The sequence below is a fragment of the Drosophila takahashii genome, chromosome X (genome assembly GCF_030179915.1).
Source record: "Drosophila takahashii strain IR98-3 E-12201 chromosome X, DtakHiC1v2, whole genome shotgun sequence".
Taxonomy (NCBI): domain Eukaryota; kingdom Metazoa; phylum Arthropoda; class Insecta; order Diptera; family Drosophilidae; genus Drosophila; species Drosophila takahashii.
The window spans coordinates 427563-452675 of NC_091683.1; the positions used below are offsets into that span (position 1 = coordinate 427563).

At 53.4% G+C, this 25113-nt stretch overlaps 7 protein-coding genes across 10 annotated transcripts; 4 read left to right on the forward strand and 3 right to left on the reverse strand.

The window, feature by feature from the left end:
* The first annotated feature begins 109 nt into the window (after window positions 1-109).
* Window positions 110-10471, forward strand: arm (armadillo). 4 transcript variants are annotated; one of them, XM_017151126.3, is made up of 7 exons: window positions 110-251; window positions 1647-1706; window positions 4051-5690; window positions 5757-5957; window positions 6022-6294; window positions 7302-7398; window positions 9671-10471. In XM_017151126.3, the coding sequence occupies exons 2-7, from the start codon at window positions 1676-1678 to the stop codon at window positions 9958-9960; spliced, it is 2532 nt and encodes an 843-aa protein (XP_017006615.1). In that variant the 5' UTR covers window positions 110-251; window positions 1647-1675; the 3' UTR covers window positions 9961-10471. The 4 variants fall into 4 exon arrangements, with proteins under 4 accessions (XP_017006615.1, XP_017006618.1, XP_017006616.1 ...); XM_017151127.3 differs by lacking the exon at window positions 110-251 and adding an exon at window positions 531-682; XM_017151128.3 differs by lacking the exon at window positions 110-251 and adding an exon at window positions 1157-1305.
* A 39-nt stretch (window positions 10472-10510) lies between these two features.
* Window positions 10511-11532, reverse strand: mRpL16 (mitochondrial ribosomal protein L16). Its single transcript, XM_017151130.3, has 3 exons — window positions 11374-11532; window positions 11240-11305; window positions 10511-11168 (listed from the first exon to the last, which is right to left on the reverse strand). Exons 1-3 carry the CDS (start codon window positions 11420-11422, stop codon window positions 10552-10554), a joined length of 732 nt encoding a protein of 243 aa, XP_017006619.1. The 5' UTR covers window positions 11423-11532; the 3' UTR covers window positions 10511-10551.
* Window positions 11533-11785: 253 nt separating this feature from the next.
* trr (trithorax-related) lies at window positions 11786-20977 on the forward strand. Its single transcript, XM_017151142.3, has 7 exons — window positions 11786-12434; window positions 12507-17479; window positions 18062-18580; window positions 18642-19237; window positions 19300-19429; window positions 19817-19999; window positions 20062-20977. The coding sequence occupies exons 1-7, from the start codon at window positions 11975-11977 to the stop codon at window positions 20152-20154; spliced, it is 6954 nt and encodes a 2317-aa protein (XP_017006631.3). The 5' UTR covers window positions 11786-11974; the 3' UTR covers window positions 20155-20977.
* On the reverse strand, window positions 20973-21783 carry Coa8 (Cytochrome c oxidase assembly factor 8). The gene is made up of 3 exons (XM_017151143.3): window positions 21650-21783; window positions 21330-21593; window positions 20973-21261 (listed from the first exon to the last, which is right to left on the reverse strand). Exons 1-3 carry the CDS (start codon window positions 21698-21700, stop codon window positions 21040-21042), a joined length of 537 nt encoding a protein of 178 aa, XP_017006632.2. The 5' UTR covers window positions 21701-21783; the 3' UTR covers window positions 20973-21039.
* Window positions 21784-22331: 548 nt separating this feature from the next.
* On the forward strand, window positions 22332-22900 carry LOC108063932 (UPF0184 protein CG14818). Its single transcript, XM_017151218.3, has 2 exons — window positions 22332-22500; window positions 22572-22900. The coding sequence occupies exons 1-2, from the start codon at window positions 22422-22424 to the stop codon at window positions 22781-22783; spliced, it is 291 nt and encodes a 96-aa protein (XP_017006707.2). The 5' UTR covers window positions 22332-22421; the 3' UTR covers window positions 22784-22900.
* LOC108063931 (WD repeat-containing protein 18) lies at window positions 22824-24537 on the reverse strand. Its single transcript, XM_017151217.3, has one exon. The coding sequence runs from the start codon at window positions 24435-24437 to the stop codon at window positions 22911-22913; it is 1527 nt and encodes a 508-aa protein (XP_017006706.2). The 5' UTR covers window positions 24438-24537; the 3' UTR covers window positions 22824-22910.
* A 34-nt stretch (window positions 24538-24571) lies between these two features.
* LOC108063870 (large ribosomal subunit protein mL63) lies at window positions 24572-25095 on the forward strand. Its single transcript, XM_017151141.3, has 2 exons — window positions 24572-24825; window positions 24886-25095. The coding sequence occupies exons 1-2, from the start codon at window positions 24655-24657 to the stop codon at window positions 25033-25035; spliced, it is 321 nt and encodes a 106-aa protein (XP_017006630.3). The 5' UTR covers window positions 24572-24654; the 3' UTR covers window positions 25036-25095.
* Window positions 25096-25113: the final 18 nt, after the last annotated feature.

A 25113-nucleotide genomic window follows, 5' to 3' on the forward strand; every position in this document is an offset into this window, starting at 1 on the left:
AAGTCTGTTAACACGTCACTCAATGTTAAGTCTAGAACGGAACCATCTTTGTTGTATCTGCTTAGCCAAGGACACAACCAATTCTTGAGTGTTGAAAAGCCCCTCGCTAAGGGCGATATATGTATACGATATTCCCTATCGCTATAGCCCTATACACAGTTTTCGCAGTCGGTTGTTGTCGAATTTTAAGATTCAAGTGCGTTTAAACAACAGAAACCTGCCTTTGAGCAGACAAAATTACTTCTGACGCGGTAAGTAACACGAAGTAATAGAAGTTTCCACAGTTTGGGCTCGGAATTCGCTAGTTTTAACAAAAACCTGAGTTGACAAACTCCCACACGCACACACACAGGGACGGGCAGGTGCTTGTGTGGGTAAATGTTTGTACAAGATAAACGATTACAAAGCTGGGACTGAAAAAGCGCTATTCCCCACTATACTTAAGAAAATATAAAAAGATATATTAAATGTGAATGAAGTGGAACTGTTTTCCTAGTAGCAAGAATTCCCCGAATTAAGGGGCTCAAAAAATTCCACGACCTATCGACTATCGCCCATCGCTAGTTGGTCTCTGCTTTGTCGTATACAGTTTTTTTCGAGCGAGTTCACCGTTAATTTGTGTCCCAGTGCGTTTTAAACAAATAAATCCTGCTCTAAGGCAGACCTAGATTACTTGGACGCGGTGAGTAATGGCCGCTTGGAAAGCCGAGTTTTTGTGTGAAAAGTCCGAGGAAAGCGAGGACAAACAAGTAGGCGCGGGGGCGGCGGCAAGGGGAGCGGCAGTGGCTGTGTGTGTGTGAGCGTTGGAGCTGGATACACACAAACGGCATTTTTATGTATTCTCCCCCGAAAACCGTGCGCTCGCTGGAATGTAAACAATGCCGCAGACAGGAAATCGTGTTTGCCCGAATTAAAGGCTCATTATCGCTGGGCATTATATCTAATCTATGTGCAACTCCGTAATTGGAACTGGAATCGGAATCCTGGCCGTGTGTATGCACAATCTGGCGGATGTGTGGCAACTCTGCGCAGCACTGCATTTGTGTGCTGCACTGCGGCCCTTTACTTTCTCTCCCTCTCCCTCTCCCTCTTGCTCGCACTCTCTCTCACTCCCTCGCACGCGCCGTGTTGCAAGTGCTTCGCTCTCCGCTTTCCGATTCTGTTCCGTTTTAACGAGCGTGCTGGTCGGTCGCATTTTCCGCTGCGCCTTTTCCAGAAGCTGCGAGTGAAGCACAATTATTTTGGTTTTTCTTTGAGTGCATCAGATTTGAAAAAGTGCCAAACATAGTAATTAAATAACTCAAGGTTCGTGGTTTAAGTCTTCGGCAGGTAGACACACACGCACACACTTCTACCTGCGTACCTGCGAGTGTGTTTGTGGGCTTGTTTGGTATACGCAGCATAGTTGGTACTGTGCTGCGGCATCTCGGAGCGGAAATGAATTAAAGAAAAAGAAAACAAATAAAATAAGTAACTAGCGGGTGATTACTGTGTCTGTGAGGTGTCTGCAGAAAAAACACGGAGTTTTGCGGACTACTTAAGTGTCTTGTTCTCACACGAAACACATACAACACACACACACACAGCCCAACTCCATGTTAACTGTTAAGCAAATTACTCATTTATTCCCCGTCTCTTTCTTCCAGGTGTGGTGTAAAGCGCCTTAATCACCAAGATGAGTTACATGCCAGCCCAGAATCGTACCAGTAAGTATTCCCCCTGGCCCCCTGATACTGAACTCCACTTCCAAGAAAGTGTGCAGAAATGGGATCCATTTTGAAGAAGATACGTCAGGAACTTTCTATTCGTGGTTCAATCCACTGTACTCAGTCAAAAACAGTGTCAGATTTCAAGAAATACGTGTAAAATTAGAGATAATGTTACGTTTTTAATAGTACTATTAAGTCCCAGAGAAGGGATTATCTCCTGTAACGTAATACAATAACCACCCCTTTCCATGGTAATTGCAAGATGCAAACCTTGTTTCTGACAAATTTGCCAAATGTGACATAAAGTATTTGCTTTTGTCATTTGTTCTTGATGCTCCCTTTGTTTGTACTGTGAAATATATAGGGTAACTAGTCGATCCATCCACCCCAGATGGAATAATTTATGTCCGCTCTATGAGCTGCCCACATTTACATACTTGTTAATGCTTGAGCATACACCATTTGGATGTGGATGATCTTTTTTCTGTGTGTGACAGGCAGCAACCACCAGACGTATCCAGTGTCCTTACCCTAACCACCAGAAATCACTCTATTCCTGCTCCTTTGGATTTTGCAATTTACAATTTTTATGACGACGCAGCTAAATGGAGAAGGAAGGAAGATGCTTCCCTCCCTCTCGCTGCCGCGCTCCTTTTTGCCACTTCATTTGCAGTGTGCAGGGGCGTACGAATCGAGGGCGGAACATTTTAAAAAGCATATATAATATACGTTGTATATGTGTGTAATTGCATATTCACTACATAAAAGTCGGATTTAAACATGCTAGTATCACAACATCTATTCTATACTATAACCCCCTTCATACGCCACTGCTTTATTTTTTGTTATCCCTTGAAACTTTATTCCCACCCACTTCCACTCACTCACGCACACACACACTCAAGTCCTCGTGTACTTGCACGTGTCCCGCCCTCTCCTTCCCTCCCCCTTTTCCGCAACGGGACCTTGTCCTCCCTCTCTGTCTTCCAATCTCATTTTCGACTTGGCTGCACATTTTCTTTAGCATTTTCCTCCTTTTTTGCGGTGCTGCTGTGCAGAATTTAATTAGTAAGCGGCAACTTCCACTTAAAGGCTCCCTCCTTCTCCCCCTTTCCATTCCAGTCGTACTCCTTTCGAGTGCGTGGCCCACTCGAGGGATAAAGCGAAAGAAAAAGAAAGAGCGCTTAATCGATTTGGGAAATGAAACGAAATGGGATTACAGTCCTGCTTGCCTAAAGCGAAATAAATGTTTGCTATTAAATAATACAAATAATAATATTCTGAGTGAAATGCTTTAAATGCTTTTTTAAATAGAGTTCTTCATTTATAAACTAGTATAATCAATCAGTAATGTTATTCAGTGTATCCTACCAAAGTCATAGAAATATGTTAATAATTTCCATTTACCATTCTATTTACACAAATCGACCTGATGTTCCATATTAGGCGAATTCACTGTACTTGCAAAACGGGGGAGTTTAAAATTGCGAATGCAAATGCACACAAAAGGGGCGTGGCCACTGTGTCCGCGCATAAGTAAAACAACAAAGGCAAAAAGCTGGGCCTGAAACGGCATAATTAAGACAGAAGTGGCAAACAAAACGCCCCACGCCAATCCTTTGGCAGGATCCTCTCATGTGTGAGTCCCATGACCCCATCCTCCCTTCATCCGCTCTAAACTTTGTGGGAATATCCTGCAGCGTTCAATTTGTCACGCTTCAAAGTTTTCCCTTTGCAATTTTTTTCCTTTTTTGCTGTGGTGCTGTGATGCTGTTCACTTTGCTGTCAGTCGCTGTCGTTTTCCATTTGGCCATCCTTCAAGGAAAAGTATGCAAATGGTTGGGAGAGGGTTAAAGCTAAACCCAAACCCGAATCCAAATCCGGTGCCAGAGATATAGATGTTGTGCTGCACTCAGTCTGATGGCCATGATTTCCGTTGTCCTGCGCCATTCTTCTGCTTCAAAAGGTTTTCTACAAGAAAACATACACGTCTGTACAGTAAGAAAACCTTATTCGAAGCTGGGAATACCCTGCACTTTAGTTATCGGTATATTCCGATATAATCGGAAATGAAACTGCAATATTATTAAACTTACATTAAAATATAGGTAAAATATTAAAATAAAATGAAAGCATATGTAAAATACTTAACCTTCAACTGGAGTTTTAGGTTTCATTTCAACTAGGGTTCAGATAATTTGAGGAGGGAAAATTCACTTCGTTTCCCAGTGATTTCCCAGTGCATTAAGGCGTCTCGACTGATTGAAGTGCCTGTATAAGCGCTTTCCACCGCACTTAGACACTTTTAACAACACTCTTTACCCTTCCTTTTCTTTTGCAGTGTCGCATAATAATCAATACAATCCGCCGGATCTCCCGCCGATGGTGTCCGCCAAGGAGCAGACCCTCATGTGGCAGCAGAACTCGTATCTGGGCGACTCCGGCATCCACTCGGGGGCCGTGACCCAGGTGCCGTCGCTGTCCGGCAAGGAGGACGAGGAGATGGAGGGGGATCCCCTGATGTTCGACCTGGACACCGGGTTCCCGCAGAACTTTACGCAGGACCAGGTGGACGACATGAACCAGCAGCTGAGCCAGACGCGCTCCCAACGCGTCCGGGCTGCCATGTTCCCGGAGACGCTGGAGGAGGGCATCGAGATTCCCTCCACCCAGTTCGATCCCCAGCAGCCGACGGCGGTGCAGCGTCTCTCGGAGCCGTCGCAGATGCTGAAGCACGCGGTGGTGAATCTGATCAACTACCAGGACGACGCCGAGCTGGCCACCAGGGCCATTCCGGAGCTGATCAAGCTGCTGAACGACGAGGACCAGGTGGTCGTCTCCCAGGCGGCCATGATGGTCCACCAGCTGTCCAAGAAGGAGGCCTCGCGCCACGCCATCATGAACAGCCCCCAGATGGTGGCCGCCCTGGTGCGCGCCATCTCCAACAGCAACGATCTGGAGAGCACCAAGGCCGCGGTGGGCACGCTGCACAACTTGTCGCACCATCGCCAGGGCCTCCTGGCCATCTTCAAGAGCGGCGGAATCCCGGCACTCGTCAAGCTGCTCTCCTCGCCGGTGGAGAGTGTGCTCTTCTACGCAATAACCACGCTGCACAACCTGCTGCTCCACCAGGACGGCTCCAAGATGGCCGTACGCCTGGCCGGCGGCCTCCAGAAGATGGTCACGCTGCTGCAGAGGAACAACGTCAAGTTCCTGGCCATCGTCACCGATTGCCTGCAGATTCTGGCCTACGGCAACCAGGAGAGCAAGCTCATAATCCTCGCCTCCGGCGGGCCGAACGAGCTGGTGCGCATCATGCGCTCCTACGACTACGAGAAGCTGCTGTGGACCACCTCGCGGGTGCTCAAGGTGCTGTCCGTCTGCTCCAGCAACAAGCCGGCCATCGTGGACGCCGGCGGCATGCAGGCGCTGGCCATGCACCTGGGCAACATGTCGCCGCGCCTCGTGCAGAACTGTCTGTGGACACTGCGCAACCTGTCCGACGCGGCCACCAAGGTGGAGGGTCTCGAGGCCCTGCTCCAGTCGCTCGTCCAGGTCCTGGGCTCCACCGATGTCAACGTGGTCACCTGTGCCGCCGGCATCCTCTCGAATCTGACGTGCAACAATCAGCGCAACAAGGCCACCGTCTGCCAGGTGGGCGGCGTGGACGCCCTCGTCCGCACCATCATCAATGCCGGGGATCGCGAGGAGATCACCGAGCCGGCCGTTTGCGCCCTGCGCCACCTGACCTCGCGTCACGTGGACTCGGAGCTGGCCCAGAATGCCGTGCGTCTCAACTACGGGCTGTCGGTGATTGTGAAGCTGCTGCATCCACCGTCCCGCTGGCCGTTGATCAAGGCCGTCATTGGGCTCATACGCAACTTGGCCCTCTGTCCGGCCAACCACGCCCCGTTGCGGGAGCACGGGGCCATCCATCACCTGGTGCGGCTGCTAATGCGCGCCTTCCAGGACACAGAGAGGGTGAGTAGCTGGAGGATCTAACTGTCTTGATGATTTGTGCTGATTTCCACTGTGTTCTACTTGCAGCAACGCTCCTCGATTGCCACCACGGGCTCCCAGCAGCCGTCTGCCTACGCCGACGGCGTGCGCATGGAGGAGATTGTCGAGGGCACGGTGGGGGCCCTGCATATCCTGGCCCGTGAGTCCCACAACCGGGCGCTCATTCGCCAGCAGTCGGTGATACCGATCTTTGTGCGTTTGCTGTTCAACGAAATCGAGAATATTCAGGTGGGTTCGAAGATCATTTCAGGGGATTTCTAGTGTGCTAAATGCTTTCTGCTTCCGATTTCAGCGCGTGGCTGCTGGGGTTCTTTGTGAGCTGGCCGCCGACAAGGAGGGCGCCGAGATTATCGAGCAGGAGGGCGCCACCGGGCCGCTGACCGACCTGCTGCACTCGCGCAACGAGGGCGTGGCCACGTACGCTGCCGCCGTGCTCTTCCGCATGAGCGAGGACAAGCCGCAGGACTACAAGAAGCGCCTGTCCATCGAGCTGACCAACTCGCTGCTGCGCGAGGACAACAACATTTGGGCCAACGCCGACCTGGGCATGGGTCCCGATCTGCAGGTGCGTGCCAGTAGAGGGCTAATTTAAGTGCGAGGTCTCCGGTTTTCCGGTCTTCCGGCTTTTTGAACCCCTCCTCTTCTGTTCTAGTTATTCTGATTTGAAAAGCAGCGCGAAAAGCGAACTCTGTACATAAAATTGTAAATTTGTAGACAACTTACTCTAGTCGAGCATTATATAATGGTATCCATATTAACTATCGACCTATATACCGCTTGCTTACGATTTCGATAACCTTTTTGTTGACTTTCAATATGATTTTGATTTTTACGTTACTTGCTTTTCTTGTAAACCACGAATCGATAGAGCGTAAATGTTAGTCGATAAGTACATAGGTAGTACATAGTAGATGAACGTCGATTACGAGTTAAGAATACGGATTCCGATTAGTTATCATCGTATTTTATCCCCTCTTCCCTAACCACACCCCCTACCTCCACCCCTATCCACGTATCCCCCCGGAAACAACCCCCACCAGAAAACATACTTACATGAATTTAAATTTGTATATTCGCTGCGACATCTCAATCTTTGTTTATGTTTAATTATGATTTTGTAATTAATTCACGTTTTTATTTACTTTTTGTTCTTTTCTTTTTTTCCTTTATGTTTACTTTGTGTGTGTAAAACCAAAACAAAACCAAAAAATCACTATTAACACAACTGCAACGGTAAATGAACCGAAACAACCAACGACGGATAATCACTGCACCAAAATCTCACCAACAACAACAATCAAACAACGCGACTCTCCTTCTGTCTCACTCTCGCCGCCCCAACCAACCCCACAATCTTTCTCCCTCCCTTTCGCTCACGTTCGCGCGTGTCTTCTTCTTTCCTAACAACTTTTCACTTCTGATCCATCCCAACAACAAATAAATGAAAACGAAACTGTAAAAAAACAAAAACCAAACATCCAATACGCAATCTCACACGAACGATCACGCACATATTACACACGCACACCGACCGATAAACCGATAAACAAACACGAAATCGATCGATCACAGGATATGCTTGGACCAGAAGAAGCATATGAAGGCCTGTACGGACAAGGTCCGCCCAGCGTGCACAGTTCGCACGGAGGTCGCGCATTCCATCAGCAAGGTATGTATGTCATATGCATAAGAAGAAGAGAACCCCGCCCTCGAACCCCCGCCCCAAGAAGAAGAATCCCCGCATAACCACCCTGCTAAAAAGAAAAAGAAACTAACGGGAACGCTTACAGGTTCTGACAATTCGATAACTCCCTTTGGGCCCCGACCCTTTGCCTTTGCCCCCCATACATTTAATCGTTATCATGTCTGTTCATCATTCAAATAAGCACTAATTAACCGAAGCTACAACTTTTTAAGCTCACCTAAGTTTCTTCAGTGTGGGCCAAACCAAACCCAAACAAAACCCCCTGTTCACCGTGCTCCCACGCTCGATCTCTTTAATCTCTGTCCCCCTGCTCGTTCACCCCCTAATTTCGTTACCCCTTAATTTCCATGGCTGCATGCAGGGAAATAAATAAATGTCTTTAATTTTGCGTGCGTGTTGTTCGGTTATTTAACCATAGCCTCGCCCTTTCCACTTGCAACACCTTGATTTGTGGTATTCGTTTTTTGAAGCAATCAACATCCTATCGGGTGAAGCTTGATACATACTACTGATGTCATGTTAATGCTGCTCATGGGTCTCCGAAGTCCAAAGTTTCCACCTTTTTGTAATAATTAGTATTTCGTGACTACGCCAGACCTTAAGGACTACATTCATTATAGATAAAAATGATTTCAACGAGGATGGAAGCTGCATGTCCCTCGTTGGGCGCCAATCTTTTTGCATTTATTGGATCCCCTGACCTCTTATGTAGAAGATCTTACCACACCATATACACACCAAAACACAACCACAAATAACAACAAAGTGCAACCCTCTGAAGAAGATTACCAGAAGATTTTACTTAAATCTCTTACTATATCGTCGATTGGATTTAGATTCTACAGATGACAGATAAAGCAATATTTACGTTACAATGATGATTTAACATATTTATCCTTTTTATACCCTTGCAGAGGGTATTATGATTTCAGTCAGAAGTTTGCAACGCAGTGAAGGAGACGTCTCCGACCCCATAAAGTATATATATTCTTGATCAGCATCACAAGACGAGTCGATCTAGCCATGTCCGTCTGTCCGTCTGTCCGTCTGTCTGTCTGTCCGTCTGTCCGTCTGTCCGTCTGTCCGTCTGTCTGTTTCTACGCAAACTAGTCTCTCAGTTTTTGAGCTATCGGGACGAAACTTTCGCAAAAGTCTTCTTTCTATTGCAGGTAGTATATATGTCGGAGCCGACCGGATCGGACAACTATATCTTATAGCTCCCATAGGAAGGATCGGAAGAAAAAAACTTTAAAAAATTCTAGCTTCGGTGTTTTTTGAAATATTACCTTCTACTTTTGGGGATGTTATTTTTTAAATATTTCTGAATTTCGAATTAATTATTTAAAAAATCGGACTACTATATCATATAGCTACCATAGGAACGATCGGAAAATTAATGGAAAAGTAATAGGAAATAAATTCTAGCTTCTTTGGTTTTTATTGTATTATCTTCTACTCTAGGATATAACTCTTTTTAAATATTTCCGAATTTCAATTTTAATTTGATCAAAATCGGACGACTATATCATATAGCTGCCATAGGAACGATCGGAAAATTAATGAGAAATAATGAAATAATGAGAAATATTAGAAATTGAACATTTTTGCGATTTGTTAATTAATAGGAATGATCTGCAAGGGTATATAAGCTTCGGCTGGCCGAAGCTAGCTTCCTTTCTTGTTTATACATCTCTTGCGTTTGATTTCACTAGAAAGCATTTACAGTTCAAGTTTTCCGTCAACGGAGAAAGAGGAGTAATAAACTTTAGTTCATTTTGCATGTCACGTAGCCTGCGAGATAATCGCATAGAACTAGTCACCTATATCCATATCGTGTAAATATAAATATATCTTTAGTTCCTAAGCCGCGTGCATGCAGATTGGGAGGACGAACTCCAATCGAACTCAAGTGACCTCTGTCGTGCCGTACTTTAGTTTTAGACTTCTTAAGCGGCATTCGACGACTGATTTGTGTTGTTTGATATACTTACTTTAAGGTTAATGTGCAAAGGGCGGACATGTACGAGTGGAGTCTTCATTTCGCTTGAACAGGGTCTAAAGAATTCAAGTAAAACAATAGACTACAGTGATATAGTTGCCCGATTTCAGCGAAAGACGATGCATCCACTTGTACAGGACTCCGTGGGGGCTCAACAACTGCTGGCTGACCTGAAGAACACCGTTCACTGATCACAACTTTCCCCTTGTTTCGTTTACCCCTCTCGTTTGTCCGCAGGATATGATACTCTACCAATAGATTCGATGCAGGGTCTGGAGATCAGCAGCCCGGTGGGCGGCGGCGGCGCTGGCGGTGCTGCCGGCAATGGTGGAGCGGTGGGCGGAGCTGGCGGCGGCGGCGGCAACATCGGCCCCATCCCGCCCAGCGGCGCACCCACATCACCCTACTCCATGGACATGGATGTCGGCGAGATTGATGCCGGTGCATTGAACTTTGATTTGGACGCCATGCCGACGCCACCCAATGACAACAACAATCTGGCTGCCTGGTACGACACCGACTGCTAGACGACGATGACGAGGAGCGAGCGAAAGAGCCGAGCTAAGGGTAAGGGTCGAGGAGCATCAATCCATTCGACCCCAAAAACGAGATAACACAAAACACACGAGTCCCCCGTCCCAGCAATATAGCCCTTTTCCACTAGGACGTGGAGATGCAGATGGAGATGGAGCAATCACTGATGACCGATCACCGATATACCGATATTGACTAGATCAACGGAGAGTGTTGATTTTACTTGACAAAGACGAGGAAGGAAGATAGGATGCTGCGGCAGGAAGAGCGAGACGAAGGCAATCCGAAGGTCCGTGTCCGTGGAAGAAGGCTATTGTTCACACACCCCTCGACAAACATACACACCCACACGGGCATACTGGCATACATGAATAATATTATATATTAATTATAATGCGAACGCAGCGGCATAAAACATATTATATGATGCATTACATATTATCCACGTAAACGAAATGGAAAATTAAACAAATGTTTGCAATAGAACTCGTACATTTCCCTTCACATGGCGTCTTTTGTTATTTGGAAGGGAAACTCACTTCGTAACAGGTTAACAAGGATTCTTTATTGGCGAGATAAAGCACCTACAGGTGCTTGCCGAACCACTTGTGGTCCACGGGCGAGAGCCACCGGTGGCAGCCGCTCAGGTTGTTCTGGATGACGTACTTCATGGTGAAGGGGTTCTCGTTCTGGCGGGCGTGCTCCTCCTCGGCCGCCCGCTGCTCGTCGAGCATCTCCTGCGAGACGACGGCCGCCTGGAAGGGCAGCTGGTTGGCCACCTGCTGCAGGAACTGCCTCACCTCGACGAACTCGCACCGGCCGGCGATCTCGACGATGACGCGGCCGGCCTTGATGGGGGTCACGTAGTGGTCGATGGCCCCCTTGCCGCCGCCCATGCGCTGGCCCTGGCCCTTCTTGGTGATCGGCTGCCAGGGCGCGGGGACGCGCCACGTCGCGAACATGGTGGCCACGTTCATCTTGCGGCCGATGGTCAGGCGCATCATCTCGTAGTGGCCCCAGCGCAGGCGGCCGCCGCCGGTGGCCACGATGGCGTACTGCTTGTGCAGCAGCGTGTTGTGCACCGTCTCGGGGCCGCGCATGTAGCGCAGGCGCTTCTGCATCTTGGGCGGCCGGATGTTCGGCGGCAGCTGCGGCTGGCGCTCCATGATCCGCAGCTTGGGCCGCTCCGGCTGCTCCACATCTGCGGGAGAGCCCGCGGACGGGCAGGTGAGTATCTGCTGGCTGCGCTTGTGCTCGAGTGAAGCTACTTACTCTGGTATTTGATGGGCGGGGCGAAGTACTTGAGGCCGGCTGTGTTGACAGTTGCTATGTTGCCCCCTGAAAGTGGAGGAGAAGTTATCCTTGTTATCCTCGGTGCCACTGGGGCGAACACCCATGAAGCTCACCTGCCAGGGTTTGCTTGAAGAGCTGCGCGACTGTTTTCAGGCTCAGCATGGCGGGTTTGTGTCTTAAATTACTATTAATTCCCTATTTTAATAATTCTTTTTCCTAAAAATGTGTTATGAAAACATCGATAGCGATTTTTTATCGATGCGGCGCTGCCAGACTGCTACTGTTGCGTGAAAAAATACCATTTCTCCACTGGCTAAACTGGCAACAGCTGTCTGGAGTAAAATGTCGGACAAAGTGTAGACCATTTTTCAAGATATATTTTAGCCGTATAAATGGTAAAAAGCACTGATTTGGAGTTTTTTCGTTTTAATCGCTATCGATATTCCTATCGCGCTAGTGTGCACAGTGTATAACAGGGCCAGTGCTGCCGGACTTCCCAAAACACCGATAGTATCGGCGAAACATCGGCTCTTTTGCCAGCTCTACTGCATACACGAAAATAAAAATTTTTTTGACAAAATCGTGCATGTTTTCGCTGGCTAAAAAAAAGAAGCAGGCCGCGCGAGCCCTAGCTAGCTAGACCGCCGCCCCTCCCGTCCTACGAAGCGCAGCGCATCGCATCCCGCGTCCAGCGTTTCCACTTGTGTGTTTGTTATGAATATACCGAAGGTGACAACATCGCTTGGTGCCGCCGAAAAGGCGAAACCCGAACGTGTAGCATCCGTGGCGGCCGTCGGTGCCGTCGGAGGCGCCGCCTTCACAGCGGTCGGCCTGCAGAAGCGCAGCAGCGGCGCCGACGACCCCTCCGCTGCGGCGGAGGATGCCACGCGCAAGAAGGCCAAGACGGAGCTGCTCCTCGGGGCGCCAGTGGCCGTGCCAGCGCCCGCGCCCAGTTTGCCCGCCAAGGCGTCTGCTCCGCAGCAGCTGCTCTACCAGCGGGCTCCCGGCCAGCAGGTCAAGGTGCAGGCCAAGGAGGAGGCCCAGTCGGAGCCCGACGGCGCCTCCTGGGAAGCCCGCGAGCAGCAGCAACAGCAGCAGCAGCAGATCATAGTGTGCAACTTTGGCCCCGGCAGCGAGATGGGCGCCATCAAGGCGGAGGATGCCGACAAGCAGAGTGAGTACCCGTGCAGCCTCCCTTCCCCGAAGAGCAGTCCAGCTAACCCGCTTCCTCCCTGGAAAAACGCAGCCTTCGCCAGCTTTACCAAAAAGGAGGGCGCCTCCTCGTCGGCCTCGTCCTCCTCCTCCACCGCCTCCGTCATCTCCATCGAGCCCGGCGGCCCTGGGCAGGAGCACGCCGACAATCCCGGCAAGGCGGAGGACCTCGACTACGTGCTGGTGCCCTCCTCCGAGGGAGCGGGCAGCCAAACGGGCACCACCTCCACCATCATCCTGAACGCCAACAACGGAGGAGGAGCAGGAGCAGTCAGTGCCGGCGGCGGCACCACCACCACCATCCTCACCCAGAAGCCCGGCCACACCAACTACTTGAACTTCAACACCACGGCCACCGGCAGCCAGACCGGCCAGCCGACCACCACGCTGCTGAACCGGGTGAACCTGCACGCCAAGATGAAGACCACCCAGCTGGTGGTGAACGCCAAGAAGCTGTCGGAGGTCACGCAGACCACGGCCAAGGTGTCGATCGGCAACAAGACGATCTCGGTGCCGCTGCTCAAGCCCCTGATGAGCGCCGGCGGAGCGGCCACGGCCGGCGGGGCGACGATCGTGGAGAGCAAGCAGCTGCTGCAGCCGGGCGGCCAGGTGACGGCCATCACCGGCGGCGGCCAGCAGGTGCAGGTCCACCCGCACGTCCACCCGCACGGCCATCCGCACGGCCACCACAACATCACCAAGCTGATCAAGCGCGTGCCCAAGAACCCCGGCACCATCGTCTCCTTCTCGGGGCTGCAGATCAAGCCGGCGACCACGAAGATCGTGGCCACCAAGGTGGTCAGCAAGAAGATGTCCCTGCAGCTGCAGCAGCACCACCAGCAGCAGCTGCAGGCGACCAGCGGCGGCGGCTTGGCCCCGCCCACGGGCAGCATAGTGACCATCACGACCACCAATCCCAGCCAGACCTACGCGATGGTCCAGGAGGCGGTCCCGCACTCGGAGGAGGATGCGACGGCGCCGCGCAAGATCACCGCCTACTCGGAGAACCTGCAGAAGATGCTCAGCAAGGGCAAGGAGACCGAGGAGTTCGCCGGCCTCAACAGCGTGGTGATCAAGCCGCTGGACAAGAGCGCGCTCAACTGCCCGCCCAGCTTCAACATCTTCAAGCAGCAGCAGTCTGTCCAGTCTGTCCAGTCTGCCCAAACGACTACGCCCGATCTGGCCACCACCTCCTCCTCCTCCGCCGCCTCCTCCACCGTCTCCGTGTCCGCGGGCACCATCTGCATCAACAGTCCCATGATGGGCTCGCGGCCCATCATCTCCATCCAGAACAAGAACATCTCCCTGGTGCTCTCCAAGACGACGATGGCCCAGCAGAAGCCCAAGATGATCACCAGCCAGTCGGCGCTGCAGATGCACCATGCCCTGGTCCAGGAATCCAGTGCGGACAAGACGGTGTCGGTGGCCTCCGCGGGAGCCTCTTCGGTGCAGCTCAAGCTGACGAGCGCCAGCGTGACGCCCGCGAAGCTCGAGGTGGTCAAGCTGGAGGAGATTGCCGGCGAAACGAAGGCGGTGGCCAAGGAGGCACCCGGTGGTAATCCGGCGGGCGAACAGGAGCGCGGCGAGGAGATCGGCACACCGGAGAAGCGTTTGAACGCCAGCACCACCATGACGCTGGCCACCACTCCCACCTCCACCGCCTCGAATCCCAGCACACCGAATCCCCCGGCCAGTGCCACGCCCACTGCCACTGCCACGCCCACTGCCACTCCCACAGCGATCAACAATCAGCGCTCGGGGGCGGAGGATTCGAACAACGCGCTGCTCAAGCAGCTGCTCCAGAACACCGGCAGCAGCCACAACCTCAGCATCCCCTCCGCCGCCACGACGGCGCCCCTCTCCGCCCGCAAGGTGATCAACGTGCGGGCGCCCAGCATGGGCATGGTCAGCAGCCTGGAGGCGCAGCTGGCGCGTCCGGTGATTCCGCCGGTGCCGGCGGGCAGCAGCAGCAGCAGCGGCAAGTCCGTGGCCACCTCCACCACGACCACAACGGTGGCCAGCGGAGGAAGTGGCCAGTCGGTGGCCACCGCCTCGGTTACTCCGGTTACTCCGCTCACGGCTGTGGCAATCGCCACGCCTGGAGAACCAAAGCTGGAGCAGAAGAGCGAAGCGCCAGTGGTGGTTCAGAACCAGAATCAGAATCAGAATCCACCACCACCACCTCCTCCTCCGCAGCAACAGATGCAGCCCCTCCAAGTCAAGCAGACCGTGCAGATTGTGTCCAAGGAAACGTCGTTCATCTCGGGCCCCGTGGCATCGAGTAAACCGCCGACGGAGGCCACCGCCAAGCCGCCAGTTGCGGAGCTGCTGCCTCCGCCGCTGCCTCCGCCGCCCTACGAACTGGCCACCGCCCCCGTCTCGAACGTGACCATCTCCATAGCCACCAAGCAGGCGGCGCCCAAGGAGCTGCAGACGAAGCCCAAGGCGGTGGCCATGTCGCTGCCCATGGAGCAGGGCGAGGAGTCGCTGCCGGAGCAGGCGGAGATGCCTCCCCATCCGGAGCAGGGAGTAACAGCAACCTGGAGCAACAGCAACCACATCGAGGGAGGAGCAGCCACAGCCACGAAGATTCCCTTCAAGCCTTCGGGCGAGGCCCAGAAGCGCAAGCTGCCCATGCATCCGCAGCTGGACGAGAAGCAGCTGGAGATGGCCTCGCTGCCGGTCACCCCAACGGGACAAGCTGCTCCGGAGAAGGTGCAGCTCATCTCGGCGATGGGCAGCTATGTGAAGAAGTCCGAGGCACAGACCCCACAACCCATTCAAGCCCAAAGCCAGGGGCAGGTGCAGATGCAGGCGCAGATGCAGGCGGCCATGCAGGGGCAGATCCCGGGACAGATTCCTGGACAGATCCCTGGACAGATCGCGAACCAGATGCCGGCACAAATGCATCTGCAGGTGCAGCATCTTCACCAGCAGCAGGCTCCCTCGGTTCCCTCGGTGGCAATGCCTGGACATCATCCCCTTCCCCACCAGCAAACCCATCAACAGACCCATCAGCAAACCCATCAGCTAACCCATCCCCAAACCCATCCTCCCACCATGGAGCCCAAGGCGGGTGACCAAAGAAAGCGCCGCAAACGCGAGGTTCAGAAGCCGCGGCGCACGAATCTGAATGCCGGAGCGGGAGGAGCTGGAGGAGCGGGAGCAGCGGGAGCTCTCAAGGATCTGACGGGCGCACTGCCGGCAGGAGCAATGGTCCAGTTGGCGGGAATGCCGCCGGGAGCGCAGTACATCCAGGGCGCAGCTCCAGTGATCAGCGGCGGACACGGAGGACAAGGAGGCGTTGCGCTGGGAGGCAGCTCCTCGCCCATGCTCAAGAAGCGCGTGCGCAAGTTCTCCAAGGTGGAGGAGGATCACGATGCATTTACCGAAAAGCTGCTTACGCACATCCGCCAGATGCAGCCGCTCCAGGTGCTGGAACCGCATCTCAACCGCAACTTTCACTTTCTCATCGGGAGCAACGAGGCCTCCGCCTCCGCTTCCGCCGGTGGTTCGCCCTCATCTTCTGGAGGAGGAGGAGCAGCATCAGCTGGTGGCAAACTGAAGGGAGGAGCGAGGCTGCCGCTGAGCAGGCACCTGGAGGGTCTGGAGGACTGCGACGGCGCCATCCTCGGGCGCTTTGGACGCGTGCGTCTGCCGGGGATTCCCTCGCTGTACGACAGCGAGCGCTTCGGCGGCAGCGGAGGTCTGGTGGGCGGATCATCGCGCCCACCCTCGCCCTCCGTCGATGCCGAGAAGCTGCTGCCGCTGTCCAGCATCCAGAACGACTTCTACGACCAGGAGTTCTCCACGCACATGGAGCGCAATTCGCGGGAGCGCCTGCAGCGGCACATCGGCGCCGTCAAGGATTGCAACCTGGAGACCGTCGATCTGGTCGAGAGCGAGGGCGTGGCCGCGTGGGCGGCCTTCCCGCGGCTCACCCGCTACCCGGGATTGATCCTGCTCAACGGGAACAGCCGCTGCCACGGACGCATGTCGCCGGTGGCGCTGCCGGAGGACCCGCTGACCATGCGGGTGCCCGTGTCGCCGCTGCTGCGATCCTGCGGCGAGGAGCTGCGCAAGGCCCAGCAGCTGGAGTCCCTGGGCTCCTTGGCCAGCAACAACAACAACAACAACTACCAGCAGAAGAACCAGAACGTGATACTCGCACTGCCCGCCTCCTCCTCGGAGAACATAGCCGGCGTGCTGCGGGATCTGGCCAACCTGCTGCACCTGGCGCCCGCGCTCACGTGCAAGATCCTCGAGGAGAAGGCGGGCGACAAGCCGGAGGAGCAGTTCCCGGACCGTGACCAGGAGAAGCGCCGCCCGCCGATCGCCGTGAGCCACGGCCACCTGCGCAAGATCCTCGACGGGCGCCGGAAGCTGTGCCGCAGCTGCGGGAAGGTGGTCCCCGCCACCGGGCTGCGTGTTCCGCGGCACAGTGTGCCCGCGCTGGAGGAGCAGCTGCCCCGGCTGGCCCAGCTGATGGACCTGCTGCCCCGCAAGGCGGCTGCCCCGCCGTTCGTCTACTTCTGCGACCGCGCCTGCTTTGCGGGATTCAAGTGGAGCGGCGGCAAGGAGGAGGCGGCCAGTCTGCTGCTCCAGCCGGCGGGAGGTTCCACTGCAGCGCCTTCTGTGTCCACCGGTGACTCCCCCACCGCCAGCGGCTCCATCTCCTCAGCACTCGCGGAAACGGTGGTCAAACAGGAGCCGGAGGACGAGGCGGACCAGGCGCAGCCCACCGCCAATCTCCCCGTGCAGCGCAAGTGCATCGTCAAGTGCTTCAGTGCCGACTGCTTTGCCACGGACTCGCCCGTCAAGCTGGAGTTTGCAGACGGAGCAGGAGGAGGAGGAGCGGGAACAGCGGGAACCAACAACACTGTCTGGGAAACGGAGGCCAGTGGACTGCAGCTGGAGGACACCAGGCAGTGCGTGTTCTGCAATCAGCGGGGCGACGGCCAGGCGGACGGACCCTCGCGACTGCTCAACTTTGATGTGGATAAATGGGTGAGTTATCCAGGCTTTAAAGGGTTATATACAGTTGTACCGCGGAAAAAAAAGGAAATTTTATCGGTTTTTTTTTGACACCATAAAAAGTATTTATTAAAAATGTTTTGCCGGCGTTGTTTAGTAAATGTTTCTGGGCACTTATTACAATTTTTTCATACAAAAAATATTAAATATTGATTTAAAAAAAATTTCGACGGTTTTAACAAAAAATTTACTTTTTCAAGGTACGATTTTCGATTTTTATGCTCTAAAAAGGGAAGTTTTCAAAAAAAATAAAAATCCTTCGTCCAAGGACTAGCTATTATTATAATAAATAATAGTTTTTTTAGTAATCGTGTCCACCGCAAAGGTAATTTCGAAAAAACAAGATTCTGAGACCGGCCGATGTGCACGATAGCGCGCTATAATTACCTACAACTTCGGTTCTAATGCTCCGATCGTTATGAATTTTTGTAGGAGCATTCTCAACAGTATATACTTAAAGACTATGCAATAAAAAATTCGATTTTTTCGTCTACTACAACTGTATATAACCCCTTACTGGTATATATCCCGGCTAATTAACCATTTCCCCTCCAGGTGCACCTCAACTGCGCCCTGTGGTCCAACGGCGTCTACGAGACCGTCTCCGGGGCCCTGATGAACTTCCAGACTGCCCTGCAGGCGGGTCTCAACCAGGCGTGCAGCGCCTGCCACCAACTGGGCGCCACCATCAAGTGCTTCAAGTCGCGCTGCAACAGCCTGTACCACCTGCCGTGCGCCATTCGCGAGGAGTGCGTCTTCTACAAGAACAAGTCGGTGCACTGCAGCGCCCACGGGCATGCTCCACCAGGCGGAGGAGCAGCAGGAGCAGGAGGAGCAGGTGCGCCAGGCTCTGCTGCTCTGGCGGAGAACGAACTGAGCTCGCTGGTCGTCCACCGCCGCGTGTTCGTGGATCGCGACGAGAACCGCCAGGTGGCCACTGTGATGCACTACTCGGAGCTGAGCAACCTGCTGCGCGTGGGCAACATGACGTTCCTGAACGTGGGCCAGCTGCTGCCGCACCAGCTGGAGGCCTTCCACACGCCGCACTACATCTACCCCATCGGCTACAAGGTGGTGAGTATTCCGAAGAGCCTGCTGAGCTTCCAGACACTAAGATCTTCGTTTCCCCCCGCAGAGTCGCTACTACTGGTGCGTGCTGCGTCCGAATCGCAGGTGCCGCTACATCTGCAGCATCGCCGAGGCCGGCTGCAGGCCCGAGTTCCGCATCCTGGTGCAGGACGCCGGCGACAGGGAGCCGGAGCGCGAGTTCCGCGACAGCTCGCCCTCGGCGGTGTGGCAGCAGATCCTGCAGCCGATCACGCGGCTGCGCAGGGCGCACAAGTGGCTGCAGCTCTTCCCGCAGCACATCAGCGGCGAGGACCTCTTCGGGCTCACGGAGCCGGCCATCGTGCGCATCCTGGAGAGCCTGCCGGGCATCGAGACGCTCACCGACTACCGCTTCAAGTACGGCCGCAACCCGCTGCTCGAGTTCCCGCTGGCCATCAACCCGTCGGGGGCCGCGCGCACCGAGCCCAAGCAGCGCCAGCTGCTCGTCTGGCGCAAGCCGCACACCCAGCGCACCGCCGGCAGCTGCAGCACCCAGCGGATGGCCAACTCGGCGGCCATCGCCGGCGAGGTGGCCTGTCCCTACAGCAAGCAGTTCGTCCACTCGAAGAGCTCCCAGTACAAGAAGATGAAGCAGGAGTGGCGCAACAACGTGTACCTGGCGAGGTCAGTGGGATCTAATTGTGTGCCTAAACCTTGTTTCTAAAGCCTATCTATCTATCCACCAGGTCCAAGATCCAGGGACTGGGCCTGTATGCCGCCCGGGACATTGAGAAGCACACCATGATCATCGAGTACATTGGCGAGGTCATCCGCACCGAGGTCTCCGAGATACGGGAGAAGCAGTACGAGTCCAAGGTGGGTTTCTAGTAGAGTTGGCTAAAAACTGCTCATTTGGGTGAACATGTTCACTTGGTCTTGTTCTTGTTCCAATGAACTCATTTGCTCACTTGTTCGCTGGCTCACTTGTTCTGTCCTTAACTTTTTCACTGGCCCTCAGAAAACAGTTCATTGTCTGTAAAATCGTATGAAAAATGCATCCTAAAAGTAAAAAAAATATACTTTTTGAGCCAAAAACAGCAGGAGAGCAAGCAAAAATGAACAAGTGAACAATAAAGAACAAATTCACTCAGTTTAGTGAGCAACTCTTTTTTGTTCGCTCACTTATGAGCAACCCAACACTAGTTTGTAGATCTCTTTTCCAACTTTTACTTGTACCTGACTAACACCTGTCACCTTCCACAGAACCGCGGCATCTACATGTTCCGGCTGGACGAGGACCGCGTGGTGGACGCCACTCTGAGCGGTGGCCTGGCGCGCTACATCAACCACTCGTGCAATCCCAATTGTGTGACCGAGATCGTGGAGGTCGATCGCGACGTGCGGATCATCATATTCGCCAAGCGGAAGATCTACCGCGGCGAGGAGGTGGGTGTTTGGTTGGCGAAGTACAAGAATGCCATGCTAATCTCTTTTGTTTTGCCCCTCAGCTGTCCTACGACTACAAGTTCGACATCGAGGACGAGTCGCACAAGATACCGTGCGCCTGCGGGGCGCCCAACTGCCGCAAGTGGATGAACTAGAGTCGGGATCCGCCTCCTCCGCCTACGAAGGACCAAAGGAAGCGCAAGAGGCGGCGACGCGCGCGCCGCTCCCAGTGAACAGGAATAGGAATTGTTGTATCTGATCAAATAGATAGATTCGCTAGGCAGATAAGCAGATAGCAGATAGCAGATAACAGATAAGCAGATAGGCAGTATAGACCGTGTACATATATACAATTATATTATGCTATATGCGAGCATAGAACCTTGTAAGTTATGTATATGTGCCCACTGTAGCTAATTCGTATCCCATATACATATATCGCCGTAAGTGGAAAGTGGAGCAAGTGGAGAGTGTTTCATAGTTTCAATTGAATGATTGCTATCGTTTCTATATAGAGAGAATATAAATATAAATGTTAATGCTAGGACATGACCACGCCCCCTGTAATGTATGTACATCTGACCCCTGACCTTTGACCCCTGAGCTTCTTATTTTTATATTTTTTTTTAGCACCATCTCCACATCCACAGCCGATGGAAAACCCAAAAACTTGACTTTATGCGTGTGTGCCTTCCCCTCTGTTTACCATTTACCATTTACCATTTACCATTACACTACTATTATCATAGTTATAGTGGCTATCTTTCAATATTCGCATACTTTGCATGCAAACATGCCCCACGTGCAACATGTGCAACCTTCTTTGAATATATACACTTGATAAGGATACAAACACCTACTCTTATTTTATTTTTTTTAAATAGTTTTGCAATACCTTTAAGTACATTAACCAACTCCGAGCAACGTGTATTTTTCATCCCCTTACTAGTTAAGTAAATTTTATGCCACCACATTTTACACACACGATCTTTTATTTCGAGTCATGGCAAAGTAAAGGGATTTGACTAGGAATTTTGCATCTACGTGGACCTCCGCCGCTTGGCCAGCGCGAGGAGCCGCTGCAGCTGGACTCCGGCGGCCAGGGTGAGGATGTCGAGGTTCTTGAGGTACCACGAGATATTGTACATCATGTGGATGCGCCAGTTCTTGTCGAGGAACGCCTTGTAGAAGTGGCTCATCTGGTCCGCGGAGACCTCGCTGCTCCCGCTCTCCCTGTGCAGCCGCATGAAGTCCTCCTTCTCCTGCCGAGCGCGCGAAACCGAAAGAGATGGCATTAGGGGTGGGAGAGAGAGACGGCGCATGCACTCACCTCGTAGAAGCGCCTGTTGTGCCGCGTCCAGAAGTCCGTGTTCCAGGCCTCCACCTCGATCCGCTTGAGCCGCAGGCTCCTCGCCAGCCGCGTCTCCTCGTCGTCGTAGTGCCGCACATATGGCCGCAGGTTGGACTCCGCGTCCGGCGGCCCAATGTAGTCGCACTTCACCGACTTGGGATCGGGCCTGTGGGCCAGTCCCACCCTGGGAGCGGGCTTCTTCTGTGGTGGCTCCGCCTGGACGGCGGCATAGAACCGCGGGAGCTGTGCGAATTCAGAATTGAGAGATCAAGTATCCGCCGGGTTGGCCATTGACTCACGCCGAGCTGGGAGAGCAGTATCCGGGGCTGGTGCCTAAGGCATTTGTTCATCTTTCGGTTTATTATTATTATCGATAATACTATGTTATGTCAGTTCGCTAGTGTGACCGGCTGGAACACTGTAACACAGACTAAATATAAATATTATGGGCATTCGTGGATTTTCATTAAAAAATAATTTCCAGGTTTTTGTTTTTTCTGAAATTTAAGAATCACTTTTGTATTTTTCAATTTTTTTCTCGGTCATTTGCCATTTTTTCTGAATTTTTTCTATTAATTTATCATTTTTTTGCGATTTTTTTTGGATTTTTTCTATCAATCTAGCAATTATTTGGCAAATCTCGGACCAAATTTGGTTGGAAATTTACCGTAATCCCCAACTTAAGCATTTCATGGCTAATTTTCTGATTTTTGATACCAGGCGCACAGGAATAGTAGAAGGTCGCTGCTGATAATTCCCACATAACGGTGCTTTTTCAAGATGGCGACCCTTCCAGCAGCATACACGGGAAAGAACCGTTACTAAGCCGAGCTTATTAGGGATGGGCAATCCTCGATAGGCAAAAGCCCTACCAGCAGCATACATGGGAAAGAACCGTTACTAAGCCGAGCTTATTAGAGATGGGCAATCTTCGATAGGCAAAAGCCCTTGTATTTCAGGAATACCCCTATTGCGCAACTATCGACCATCCCTAGCGCTTTTACAGCCATCCCGTGACAATAAATCCAATTGAAAAAACAAACGGGAAAATCGGGGAAAAGTGCTGGGAAAATGTCACCCAAAAACAACCACGACCCCTCTTCGTCCGGGGACTCAGGCAGCGCCAATGTCCAGGAGGCGGACCTCCGAGGTGAGTCTCGCCCTCCCACCGATTCTGGTGGGGATTGCCAGCGGATAACTAATTGACAATGACCCCCGCAGAGATGGAGGACGTGAACAACAGCCTGGACGCCCTCAGCTGCGCCCTGGACGCCGTGGAGCAGCGCACGGACGACATCATGTCGCAGCTGCGGGAGCTGCTCAACTCGAACCGGGAGATCCGCCGCCTGCTCGCCGAGGAGAAGGACCAGGCTCCGGAGTCGGCCGACGACAACATGGACGGCCAGTCGGCCGACGGGAATGCCTCCAAGTAGAGGCACCTACGACCAGTTGTTGTTTCAATCACCCCTATCGTTTTTAATCTGTGTTTTGTTTTTTCTATTATCATGTATTATTGATTCTAAACCTAAGTAAACGTAATTGAAGGCAAATCCACACGGTTCACTGGTTCTGGCGCGGCTTCTTGCGCTTCGGCTTCTCCTTCTCCGCCAGGATCTCGCCCAGGGCGCTGGGATCGCTGGAGATGTACTTGAACATGATCTCGAACATGCGCTTGGACTCCTCCTTCAGGCGGGCGTTCTCCGCCAGCAGCTTCTCCACCTCCACGCCGTTTGTACTGGAGGCGCTTGGCTCATCCTCATCTGCATCCTCTTCCCCTGATGCGGATTCCACTTCCTCCATTTCCTCGGCTTCGGATTGCGCTTCCTCCGCTGCGGATTCCACTTCCTCGGCTTCCTCAGCCTCATCCTCCTCGTCCTCCTCCTTCTCCCGCGTGCTCAGGGACACCAGCAGCTGGCGCAATATCTCCGCATCCGTTCCCGGATAACTGATGGTGCAGTCTATCTCTGGTGTCTTCAGTCCCGTCTCCCCATCCCCATCCATCAGCAGCTCGATGCCGTCGTTCTCGTCCGGCGGACTGATCATCCGCTTCAGGCTGTCGGCGAAGAGCTGCGGCTGCTTGTGCTCGGGCAGGAAGACGGCGGGACTGAGCAGGCGGACGCGCAGGTTGCTCACCGAGCCGTTCTGCGGCAGGCTCTTGACCAGCTGCCGGCTGCCGACGTCCCAGACGCACACCTGGTTGTCCTCGCCGCCGGAGACGAGCGCCGTGGCGCTCATGTTCAGGGCCAGGCAGGTGATGGCCCGCCCGGCGGTGTGGCCCACGAAGGCCTGGACGTCCTCCTCCTCCAGGTGGTACTCCTTCATGCGCGGCGCCTTCTCCATGTGGAAGACGAACACCTGGCCGTCGCCGGAGCCCACGAACACCTGCGTCTCCATCTTGTCCACGATCACGCTGTGCAGGGCCACCGGGAAGACGACGCTGAGCAGCAGGACGCCGCCGCACAGGTCGTAGACCTTGCAGCAGCGGTCCAGCGAGACGGTGTACAGGTAGGAGCGGATGCCGCCGATGCCCGAGTAGAGGTCGGTCACGGCCAGGCCGTGGTCGTTGAAGCTGTAGAGCGGGTCGGTGCTGTCCTTGCCGCCGCCGGTGTCCAGCGGGGCGGCCGCGAAGGTCAGGTCCCAGACGAGCACGGAGCCGTCCTTGCCGCCGCTGACGAAGTGCTCGCCGTTGTCCGTGAAGCGCAGGCAGGTCACCGGCTGGTAGTGCTTGGCCAGGGTGTTCAGCATGCGGCCGGAGTTGAGGTGCCACAGGTAGATGTTCTCCTGGATGCCGGCCGCCAGGAAGTTGCCGTCGGGCGTCAGGGCCAGCGCGTTCACCCTGCCGGGCACCACGAAGCGCAGGCCCGCCAGCTGCTCCTGCTTGTTGATGGGCCACACGTGCAGCAGGGGCTTCGACGCGTTGGCCGCGAACACGTAGTTCAGCCGGATCATCTCCAGGCCGTGGTGCTGGGCGCATCCGCCGCCCTTGTAGCGCCACAGGTCGGTGCCCGTGCGCAGGTCCTGCACGCTGCACGTCGTGTTGTCCTCGCTGGTCGTGCTGATGAACAGCGCTTCCACGGCGTCTGCCATTATCCGCTGTATCCGCTTATTGTTATTAACTTTATTATTTACAAATTCAACCGCACCGAAAACATGCGGTCAACTCGTTATCGATAGCACAAGGCGTGATTTTGGTCGGTCTATCGAGTGCCACACTGTCGATAGGTTCCCGATATCGAATAGCGATAGGCCCCGATAGGCGTTACATATTTTATTTACACTATTTGTAAATTAAATTTACCGAAAAATGCACCTGACGCTGATCAACCTGTTCAAGAAGACCGTGCCGGGCCACATATTCCGCGGCAAGCGGCGCCTGGTGAAGCCGGTCAGCCAGCGGGCGATGGACACCCTGACCCGGGAGTACGAGCGCCAGGAGCAGGTGATGCTGCTCCTCCGGCACCCCTACTTGACCCTGGTGAGTTGTTGGGCTTATATCCGCGGATTAACTGAACTAACCACTGCCTCCGCCCCTTAGGAACAGTCATCCGGACACGCCAAGGAGCTGCAGAAGCGCGAGAAGCTGGTGGCCAAGTGGACGGACGAGCAGACGCTGCGCAAGATGAAGCCGCACGTGACCATCGAGGAACGGCTGAGCCAGCTGAAGATCAAGGAGGCCTGGGACTAGCCGGCTTCGTCTGTTGAAGCCTTGTTACTTGTACAATAAATATAGATTTTATGGAAATTATGTAACGCCCGCTGCTCA